At 41.5% G+C, this 12,134-nt stretch overlaps 1 protein-coding gene across 1 annotated transcript in view; it reads left to right on the forward strand.

Annotated features, from left to right (window-relative positions):
• The first annotated feature begins 7,983 nt into the window (after nucleotides 1-7,983).
• p3h2 (prolyl 3-hydroxylase 2) overlaps nucleotides 7,984-12,134 on the forward strand; it is a 114,265-nt gene continuing 110,114 nt past the window's right edge. The window contains exon 1 of the mRNA XM_041839959.2: nucleotides 7,984-8,964. Within this exon, the coding sequence (XP_041695893.1) occupies nucleotides 8,548-8,964 (417 nt within the window). The 5' untranslated portion in view covers nucleotides 7,984-8,547. The remainder of the gene's footprint in view (nucleotides 8,965-12,134) is intronic.

Here is a 12,134-nt window from a genome sequence, read left to right on the forward strand (position 1 = left end):
GCTCCAGGTAAATATTGCAATCAGCCACTCCTGGACCTGTGACCAAAAACAAGCTACAAATGGACAGTACCAAAACAAATGATCTAATGATTCTGTCTCTTCGCAGCAAAATCTGCAGAGCTGGGAAGATTGTATCCCCCATATAAATAACATTCTATTGGTAGCAAGAATTTTGTATAATAATTTAAATCGAAAAATTCTACGTTTTGAATCCGTTTTGCGTATCAGTTCATTAACACTCTGCCATGGAATCGGTACGTCAAAAATCTCTTCCCAACTATTTTGCAATCTATATGGGACGGCTTTCAATCCTTTGGTCCTTAAATGATACTGGTATACTTTTTTATTTATCATAATTTTCTTTAACCAATTATTTTCTTTAATGCAGGGCCGACAGACAAGTTCCTTACTTTTTCCCCCTTCCACTTTCCTCTTCCATTTTTGCGGTAATGCGGCAATTATTTGGTTGTAATTTTGGGTAGAGCAGACATTTCCATATGTTTTTGTTTGCTGCATGTGCGACATAACTCCACCAGTACTACCTATGATATCATTTATGAAGATTATACCTTTTTTTTTTTATTATTCAAAAAGTTATGATTTTTTATCAATTAGTATATTTGAGTTTAACCACAATATTTGTTGCATTATTTGTTCTGTCGGATTCTGGAGGATTAAATTGAAATTGCAACCAACTTTCTATGGCTTGTTTTAGAAATAGTGATATTTGGGAGATTATTTCCTTTTCAAATAACTGAAAGTGAAAGGTTGTAATCTGAATAAAGGGAAAAGGCCATTCTTGAACATGTGGTGAGACAATCTTACTAATTTGCTAGATAACCAGTTCGGATTTAAGTATAACTTTTGTATGACTGAAGCTTTTAGCTTTAATATTTAATAATTTCTGTCCTCCAAATTCATATTAATTATATAAATAGTTGAACAAGAGTTAGAAAAGTTTAGGATGAAGGGGGTAAAGTTGTTGATGTTGTCTGGCAGCGTGGGATTGGTGCCAACAGCAAAGCAACTTCCCCTAATGTATCCTGGAGAGAAAGAGAGAGAGCATGTGGCAGTGGAGGGATCATTAAAATTATGTGAAAGGGACGCCGAATTCTAACACACAGGTAACAAGTAAATAGCCTGATGTGGACACCAATTCAGAGGTAAACTATGTGATAGTGTCTAGGAGTCATCTATAGGTTATACCACACAACATGAGAAAGAGACACACCTTATTGCTTCTCATCAGGGTGTTGTAGGAGGAAGTAGTGTAGGACCTTGAGAGTTTCTGGATAGGGCTGAGTGACTGGACTGTGAATGGTCCTTTGAATGAGAGAGAAAAATAGAGAGTGTGGGGGGAATCAGTAATCAAGTAATAGGGTACAAGGGGGTAACTAGCCCCCCCTAAGAACAGTGTCTAATTGCTGACACAAAAAAGCAACGTTTGGAAAAAATAAATTGTGTGTGGATGAAGGTCATGCTTAGGCAAATAAACTATAAAGGGAAATAAATGGCTACAGTTTACACTTTTTTCATGAAATGTTGATTTTAGAAAAGGGGTGCTTTTTTAAAGTACCGGGGTTACTATAACTAATAACATTAAATAACATTGGAGTATAACATTTAATAACAATAACTTAACTAATGAACTCAGTGTAACATTGTTGTGTCAACTCTCTTATGCTCTGCTATTGCACAATTCTCATTTGTACATAGGTCACAAATAAAGCTATCCCCAGTCAAATTGGAGCACAACTCATGAGCCCACCTCCTGCACTGCTCACACCTAATCCAATCCCCACCTGTGACTGAAAACAGGGGGAGAGATGCCAATTGAAAAGCTCTATTTGGTATTTAGTATTTTATTAGGATCCCCATTAGCTGTTGCAAAAGCAGCAGCTACTCTTCCTGGGGTCCACACCTAACATGAAACATGACACAATACAGAACATGAATAGGCAAGAACAGCTCAAGGACAGAACTACATTAATTTTTTATAAAGGCACACGTAGCCTACATGTCAATACATACACACAAACTATCTAGGTCAAATAGGGGAGAGGCGCTGTGCCGTGAGGTGTTGCTTTATCTGTTTTTTGAAACCAGGTTTGCTGTTTATTTGAGCAATATGAGATGGAACAGAGTTCCATGCAATAATGGCTCTATATAATACTGTACCCTTTCTTTGTTCTGGATTTGGGGACTATGAAAAGAGTGTGTGTGTCAGAGCTGTATGTAAGTTGACTATGCAAACAATTTGGGATTTTCTTATAAAAATAAGTGATGCAGTCAGTCTCTCCTCAACTCTTAGCCAAGAGAGACTGGCATGCATAGTATTTATATCAGCCCTCTGATTACAATGAAGAGCAAGACGTGCCACTCTGTTTTGGGCCAGCTGCAGCTTAACTAGGTATTTCCTTGCAGCACTGGACCACACGACTGGACAATAATCAAGATTAGACAAGACTAGAGCCTGCAGAACTTGCTTTTTGGAGTGTGGTGTCAAAAAAGCAGAGCATCTCTTTATTACGGACAGACCTCTCCCCATCTTTACAACCATTGAATCTATATGTTTTGACCATGATAGTTTACAATCTAAGGTAACGCCAAGTAATTTAGTCTCCTCAACTTGTTCAACAGCCACACCATTCATTACCAGATTCAGCTGAGGTCTAGAACTTATGGAATGATTTGTACCAAATACAATGCTCTTAGTTTTAGAGATGTTCAGGACTAGTTTATTAGTGGCCACCCATTCCAAAACAGACTGCAACTCTTTGTTAAGGGTTTCATGGACTTCATTAGCTGTGGTTGCTGATGCGTATATGGTTGAATCATCAGCATATATGGACACACATGCTTTGTTTAATGCCAGTGGCAGGTCATTGGTAAAAATAGAAAAGAGTAGAGGGCCTAGAGAGCTGCCCTGTGGTACACCACACTTTACATGTTTGACATTAGAGAAGCTTCCATTAAAGAAAACCCTTTGAGTTCTATTAGATAGATAGCTGAAAAAGCCATAACACATACTTTTTTTCAACAACAGGTTATGGTCAATAATATCAAAGGCTGCACTGAAATCTAACAGTACAGCTCCCACAATCTTCTTATTATCAATTTCTTTCAACCAATCATCAGTCATTTGTGTCAGTGCAGTACATGTTGAGTGCCCTTCCCTATAAGCATGCTGAAAGTCTGTTGTTAATTTGTTTACAGAGAAAAAGCATTGTATTTGGTCAAACACCATTTTTTCCAACAGTTTGCTAAGAGCTGGCAGCAAGCTTATAGGTCTGCTGTTAGAACCAGTAAAGGCCGCTTTACCATTCTTGGGTAGCGGAATCACTTTGGCTTCCCTCCAGGCCTGAGGACAAAGACTTTCCTCCATGCTCAGATTAAAGATATGACAGATAGGAGTGGCTACAGAGTCAGCTACCATCCTCAGTAGCTTTCCATCTAAGTTGTCAATGCCAGGAGGTTTGTCATTATTGATCGATAACAATACTTTTTCCACCTCTCCCACACTAACTTTACAAAATGTAAACTTGAAATGCTTTTCTTTCATTATTTGATTTGATGAAAGATGGGAGTTGAATTTGTCTTTCTGCCCATAATTTCATTTAAAGTACTCCAACGTTTTTTTCCATCATTCTTTATATCATTGATCTTGGCTTCTTTTTGTTAAGTTTAGTCACATAATTTCTCAATTTGCAGTAAGTCAACCAGTCAGATGTGCAGCCAGACTTATTAGCCACTCCTTTTGCCCCATCTCTTTCAACCATACAGTTTTTCAATTCCTCATCAGTCCATGGATCCTTAACAGTTCTAACAGTCAGTTTCCTAACAGGTGCATGTTTATCAATAATTGGAAGAAGCAATTTCATAAATTCATCAAGTGCAGCGTCTGGATGCTCCTTATTAATCACATCAGACCAACACATATTTTTTACATCATCCACATATGAGCTTTCCTGGATATAGCCACTATATTGTGATCACTGCATCCAATGGGTACGGATACAGCTTTAGAACAAAGTTCTACAGTATTAGTAAAAATGTGATCAATACATGTGGATGATCTTGTTCCTGTAGTGTTTGTAAACACCCTGGTAGGTTGATTAATAACCTGAACCAGATTACAGGCACAGGTTACAGAAAGAAGCTTACTCTTGAGCAGACAGCTTGATGAAAACCAGTCAATATTCAGGTCCCCAAGAAAGTAGACCTCTGTTTACATCACATACACTATCAAGCATTTCACACATATTATTTAGATACTGACTGTTCGCACTTGGTGGCCTATAGCAACACCCCAAAAGAAAAGGCTTTAGATGTGGCAAGTGTACCTGCAACCAAAACACTTCAATAACACTTGACATAAGATCTTCTCTAAGCATTACAGGGATATGGCTCTGAATATATACAGCAACACCTCCCACATAAGCATTTCTGTCTCTTCTATAGATGTTATATTCTTGTATTGCTACTGCAATTACCCCAGCGGGCTAGTTACCCCCTAGTAACCTATCAGGCTTTCTCCGTATCATTGATCATCAGCCCCCCTGAAAGGTGGGAGGTTTACATTCAGAAAAGTCGGCCAATTGTTGTAGCAATTCATGTAGTATCCTCACCATTATGCTTTTTCTACATCTGCCTTTCAGTAAGCAGGAAAGGAGGATTGTGAATTATACCCACACCAATAAAAAGGCTGATTTTAACTTACTGTATTGGCTGATGTAACTGGATGAAGTTCATGATGATCTGCTCAGAAGCCATACTGTGTCCTTCTCCTGCGGGCACATTCTGAACCCCCCCACACACACACAAGATCAGCATTGACTGTAGCTTAACTGGATATTGTTGTATTGAATGTGTAAGAAATAGCTATACAAAGGGCCAGATAGGTAACCATTTACAGTAACTGCAGTTCATTATTAGCCTACTCAGTAAATAAGCACCAGCCAGACAGTAGACCTAGCTAAGTTAGCTACAGAAATTAATGTAAAAAATGCACCTTCTGCAGTAGCTACCTCTGGCCGGGCCACTTCATCTTGTAGCAGGTTGTACTGATGGGTCGTTCGCGAACGAACTGCTCTTTTTGAATGGCTCTTTCATTTGGCTCACTGATTTATTTACATTTTTACATTTACGTCATTTAGCAGACGCTCTTATCCAGAGCAACTTACAGTTAGTGAATACATTTAATTTTTTTATACTGGCCCCCGGTGGGAAACGAACCCACAACCCTGGCGTTGCAAAGCCATGCTCTATCAACTGAGCTACATCCCTGCCGGCCATTCCCTCCCCTACCCTGGACGACGCTGGGCCAATTGTGCGCTGCCCATGAGTCTCCCGGTCACGGCCGGGTGCGACAGAGCCTGGATTCGAACCAGGATCTCTAGTGGCACAGTTAGCACTGCGATGCAGTGCCTTAGACCACTGCGCCACTCGGTACTGCTACTATTGCTTTTTGATTTTCAAACAGCGATTATCTACAAATAAGTTACAAAATCATGATCTGAAGATGGTAAACCTCACTGCAGAAACAATAAATAGTAGGGAGTAGGGAGAGCATGTCATTCTGGTCCACGCTAATTTTAGCAGTGCATAATAAAACTTTTTTTGCAGCCGATCTAATAATTTGGCCTGGTAAAAATGTATTTGTACGTGCATATCATGATCTGACATAATGGTAGCCTACTTTTTGGGCTTTACATGAGAGATTTTCAAGCATTTTGCATGAAGAGCCGGTCGGGAGCCAAATGATGCTGCACTTTTACTTGAACGGAGCCATGGAAAACACTCGGAATGCCCATAACTAAGAGCCAATTTATGCTTGATCCGAAAATGTGGTTGGAGGCTCCGTATGGATGGTGTGACGCAATTCCGGGGCCTCCAGAGGCATGCAGAGGCCAAATTGAGCTCCGTATGGCATCGCCGTACGCCTCTCAAATTTAGTAACAATGTGGAGGGCTCCGTATATATCTCTGCATTGACATGATTGGTTGACTGTGGGTGAGGGCGGGAGGTCTTGTATAAATACAAACTCACTTCCTTGCTGCTTGGCGAAGCGCAAGAAGTATGAATGCCCTGACTTCTGCTGAGGCCATATCACCGTAAATTCTGCACGACCAATGCAGAAGTCAGATTGACCATGTAGTGCCTTTAATATGCAACAACAACTGCGCTCCTTGAGTGACAGGGGGCGGGGCGGGTCTGTGTGGAAAGCGGCATGTAGAGAGAGGGGGACGAATCTCTCTCCCTCTCTACCGCACCTACTGTCTCGATCTCTGCATGCTCGGCTATGAAAAGCAAACTGACATTTACTCCTGAGGTGCTGACCTGTTGCACCCTCTACTACTGTGATTATTATTTGACCCTGCTAGTCATCTATGAGCGTTTGAACATCTTGATGAACAATCTGGCCTTAAAGACCATGTACTCTTATAATCTCCACCTGGCACAGCCAGAAGAGGACTGGCCACACCTCAGAGCCTAGTTCCTCTCTAGATTTCTTCTTAGGTTCCTGCCTTTCTAGGGAGTTTTTCCTAGCCACCGTGCTTCTACATATGCATTGCTTGCTCTTTGGGATTTTAGGCTGGGTTTCTGTATAAGCACTGTGTGACATCTGCTGACGTAAAAAGGGCTTTATAAATACATTTGATTGATTGACTCAAGTAGCATGGACGCTACACAAGGCGGAGTAGCATATCATTAACAAACCAAACATTGAAATACCATTATAGAAGGTAAAGTAAAAACCCAAACAGGTCCATGCATCAATACCAATAGACCTATATAGTAAAATATGGTATACCGCCCAGCCCAAGGGACAATTTATACACTATACATACAAAAGTATGTGGTCACAAATTAGTAGATTCGGCTATTTCAGCCACACCCGTTGCTGGCAGGTTTATAAAATAGAGCACATAGCCATGCAATCTCCATAGACAAACAGTGGCAGTAGAATGGTCTTACTGAATAGCTCAGTGACTTTCAACGTGGCATCGTCATAGGATGCCCCGGTCAACTGTAAGTGCTGTTATTGTGAAGTGGAAACGTCTAGGAGCAACAACGGCTCAGTCGCTAAGTGGTAGGCCACACAAGCTCACAGAATGGGACCTAGTGCGTAAAAATCGTATGTCCTCGTTTGCAACACTCACTACCGAGTTCCAAACTGCCTCTGGAAGCAACGTCAGCACAATAACTGTTCGTCAGGAGCTTAATGAAATGGGTTTCCATGGCCGAGCAGCCGCACACAAGCCTAAGATCACCATGCGCAATACCAAGCGTTGGCTGGAGTTGTGTAAAGCTCGCCGCCATTGGACTCTGGAGCAGTGGAAACGCGTTCTCTGGAGTGATGAATCACGCTTCACCGTCTGGCAGTCCAATGGACAAATCTGGGTTTGGCGGATGCCAGGACAACACTACTCACCCCAATGCATAGTGCCAACTGTAATGTTTAGTGGAGGAGGAATAATGGTCTGGGGCTGTTTTTCATGGTTCGGGCTAGGCCCCTTAGTTCCAGTGAAGGTTAATCTTAATACTACAGCATACATTCTAGACAATAATGTGCTTCCAACTTTGTGGCAACAGTTTGGGGAAGGCCCTTTCCTGTTCCAGCATGACAATGCCCCTGTGTACTAAGCGAGGTCCATACATTCATGCCCATGATTTTGGAATGAGATGTTCGACGAGCTTTTGGTCATGTAGTGTATCACAATGGCGCATGTTTTGGTATGAAAAGTTATTCTTCCCCATACCAAACATGTTTGATTTGATTCACATAATATGCTGTCTGGTAAGAAAGTGTTAAAAGGGAAAAATAATATAATGTAAGTATTTCTCATAAGAGCAAGTAATGAGGCTCTGCAGAAAGTACCAGAAAGTACTAGAATTAGTATTTGGAACCTGCAGGGGGAGACAATATCCAGTGATTGAGCATTTTGAGAGGGTTACGAAAGGTGATATGAGGTACTTTAATGTGGTTCCACTCCAAGCATCCTTCGATCTCACAGAAAATGGTTTAGGTTAAAAAACGAACACAAGAATGAAAAGATTAATGTGAGTCCCATTTAACATTGCCAAAATTATACTTTTTGTTGTGAAGTAGCCTAGCCTATAGATTTAGGCTGATTGTTGCTATGATAAAACTGTTATTTCGTGTAGTGCCATAGGGCAGTTCATAAACGTAGTAACTTTACAATTGTGTCAAATATCATAAGAACTCAGTGTGATGTTATGACCATTAATTTCATAGCAGAGGGGGAGGAGTTAGTTGAGTGAGAGTGTAGGGGGGGGGTGTCATTACAGAAAATGTGTCCCTGACTGAAGTAGTTCAATTTCTGCCCCACTACCGTCCGCAACATCTACCAAAGCAAGCATTTAATGGGACTAAAACATTCATTTTCCTTCTTACGTGACTGTCACATTCTATCTGGACTCCGCAAGCTGCCCTGGTAATTTTATTATAAGACTGAAGATTTTGTACAAACTGCAAGCTGGTGCGCGTGAGTAGTGTCCCACCAAAGATAACTAACGACAAAGATGGATGTGAACTTTTCCATTAGTAGTATCTTGTCAATTGTCCTTCAAGCGCTCTTGTTGTCTTCTTCATATGGTTCGTTGGAGCCCTACGACCTTTTATACAATAATGCCGTCGACGCCTTTTACAGAAGTGACTATAAAGATGTAGTGCGATACATGGAGGGAGCGCTCAGCAGCTACGCAGAGGTCCGCCAGACTAAAGTCCGATGTCGATTGAGATGCCAGGTCCAGCACCCGTTTGATTCTGTTTCCATGGACCTGCAGTTCTTTGACGTGGTTCTCCGAAGATCAAATTGTCAGAACGAGTGCATTGAAGAGAAAGTTGGAACACAGTCCATGCACAAAGTCAGCGAGGATGTCATCCAGGATTTCCACAGACGAATCCCGTACAATTATCTTCAGTTGGCGTATCAGAAGGTAAGATGCTTTTTAGTATATCTGACAATCCATCTTTGATAAGAAAGTTCTGGATATTAGTCACCCACCTTTATTAGGCTCCAGCGCATCATTCGGTGACCTACACAGTCAACTGCAATAAGCTTGTGCGCAGCTGGATTTTCACAGCTGTTGCTGCTGCTGAGCAACGTGACACCGTCCGTGTTGCTGTTTCAGGGGCGACGCGAGAAAAGATACCATGTTACAGTGTCTCTGATATAGCCTAGCTACTGTATCAGTTTTGTTGCAAATAATTTGTGCGACTGCGGGACTTGAGTGAAACTTTGTTTCCGAATTGCAGGCGTGTTCTATTTCCCAGCCCTGTTATTAGCCTAAAAATAGGCCTAACACATAAAGTCCTATTGTAGCCAATGTTAAGCAGCTTTGTGCTTCTATTTGTGTGCATTTTAGTTATGTAATATATTGTGTGTCTACTGCATTATAGACCTGCGTGTAAAGGAAGCAAACTCCGAGTTGTGGGAGGAAGGAATTTACTCACTCACATAAGGTGTGTTCACAAAACGTATCTTTCTAACGTAACGCAAAAACGACGTGCTCACACACGCACATATACGTCCATAACAGTGACATGTGGTGAGGTCTGATGCTGCGTTCAAAACAACTGGGAACTCGGAAATCTCTGACTTCAGTGCGTTCACGACAACTGGGAACTCGGGAAAAAAAAAGAGCTCCAACTGGGAAAAATCGTATTGAAAGGTCATCCAACTCGGAATTGCAAGTCGGACACTCGGGCATCTTTCTAGAACTCCGACTTTCTGACCTGAAGATTACTGACGTCATGATTTGACCTCTTTCTTTTCCGAGTTATCAGTTGTCTTGAAAGCACCATGAGGCCAGTCTTTCAGATGATACCACTGAGATTGAAATGATCATGTTCTTTTCTGGCCCTTCCTTTGATGTAGGTCCCTAAACTCAGGTCTTGGTCTTCCATCACTTATCACCCCCTGTTTCGCTAGAAAAATCATACTTTTAAAACAGTTTCAGATGCAATATGTTATTCATCCTGATCAGTTTACTTTTAGTTAGCAGTAAAACGAATGTAACCGCCAAAAGGCAGCAGATTACATGTGACGTCCATTAGGTGAGAGCTATGCCTTTCCCATAACTTTTTTCACGCCAATACACATGCGCATTTATTATTTGAGCGCAATGAAAATGAATGGGACATATTGGCCGTTTTAGTGATCACTTTTGTCAAGTCACCTCCTTTCAAAATGAGTTGCGTTATGGGGATAGAAATGTTCGACTAGGGCCTACATGTCACATGAACTTTACAACAACCATGTGATCAAAGGTCATGAAGTTTTAACTGCAGTCGACTTCAATTTTCTGCTGTTGCTCCTCACCAGCTGCAACTTGCAGCCATCACCTGCATTAGTGTTTTTGTTTGACCCACGCAAACGGGACCAAAGACTTCACTGAAACAGGAAGCAACTTTGCCTCGATTCATATGTATACAGTGTACAAATGAGTGTACTAAAGTATTATTGATCAAATTTATATTTATGTATTTTTCATTACAGTTATTTTTTCAATAATTTTCACAGGGTAGGCAGGCCGCATGTCACTGAACACAGTACACACACCGCAGGCTATGGAATTGGACAATTTAGTATTAGCCCTTCTCGCAGTCTCTGCCTGCACCCATTCATAAAGTTTTCCAGACATTCCTTTCCCATTGAATCGAAACAGGTACACACATCTGTGCACTTGTTTTCCATTTTAGAGACTTTTATGCGTTTTTACAGCCGGATGGTTTGCTGTGCCTGTGCCATGCCAACCGCTGGCAGCAACTGCTGAAGTGTGTGTTTTTGCTTTGGCTGCCAGTTACTCCTTGATTTCCAGCCCATTCCACAGAAACTAATGGTACCTGATTGCAGGTTGCCCCTCAAACCCAGATCTGCAGCACTTTGTATGACATTGAAATGTCTAAAAACACATGCATACGCCTAACAACATCACAGAGCTGGTGAATGAATGTGATCTCCTCCCCAGTAATTAAACACCAACAACATCAAATACAGCGTCTTGTGATCAGTTGATTGTGAAAGAATGCAGAAATACCCACAAGTAAACAGAGAATCATCATCACTGCCCCAAATTGTCTCAAATAGCCTAGGCCCTATAGCCTACATTGACACTGAGATCAACCCTTTCCCAAGAGCTCTTAGCTTTGACTGTGCTGCTGGCAGATGGGTGTGGGAACAATGAGAATATCTATTTGAATTGTAGAATAAATGTCCTTCCCTTATTTATAGACTCAAGTGCCCTTTTAATCGTTCACGTACCCTAAGGGCGAACCGACCCAATTCACATAGAAATGTGAGTAATAGATCTGTCATTCTCTTTGAAAGCAAGTCTAAGAAGCGGTAGATCTGTTCTATATGCGCTGTTTCTATGCTTACCATTCTTTAGTTTAATTTTTTCGTCTTTTACACCAGCTTCAAACAGCTGAAAATAAAATATTTGTTGTTATTGAAAATATATTTCACGGCCTCCCAAGTGGCGCAGTGCTTGAGACCCGGGTTCGATCTCAGGCTGTGTCACAACCAGCCGTGACCGGGAGTCCCATAGGGCAGTGCACAATTGGCCCAGCGTCGTCCGGGTTAGGGGAGGGTTTGGCCGAGGGGGCTTTACTTGGCTCATCGCGCTCTAGCGACTCCTTGTGGCGAGCCGGGCGCCTGCAGGCTGACTTCGGTCGTCAGTTGAGCAGTGTTTCTTCCGACACATTGGTGCAGCTGGCTTCCGTGTTAAGCGGGCGGGTGTTAAGAAGCGCGGTTAGGCGGGTAATGTTTCGGAGGACACATGACTCGACCTTCGCCTCTTCCGAGCCCGTTGGGGAGTTGCAGCGATGAGACAAGATCGTAATTGGATCGCAATTGGATATCATGAAGTTGGGGAGAAAAAGGGGGTAAAAAATTAAATAAATATATATATATATATTTATATATATATATATATAGTGAAATATATATTTCACAGCAGTTTAGATGGTACATTGATTCTCTACACTATGCATTGCTTGTTTTGTCATTTAAACTGACATTTAGCAAACTATTAGAATTTTAGCAACCAGCAAATGGCAAAGCCATTTCTGCATATTGCACCTTTAAGGTCTATAATAATAGGGG

The sequence above is a fragment of the Coregonus clupeaformis genome, chromosome 20 (genome assembly GCF_020615455.1).
Source record: "Coregonus clupeaformis isolate EN_2021a chromosome 20, ASM2061545v1, whole genome shotgun sequence".
Taxonomy (NCBI): domain Eukaryota; kingdom Metazoa; phylum Chordata; class Actinopteri; order Salmoniformes; family Salmonidae; genus Coregonus; species Coregonus clupeaformis.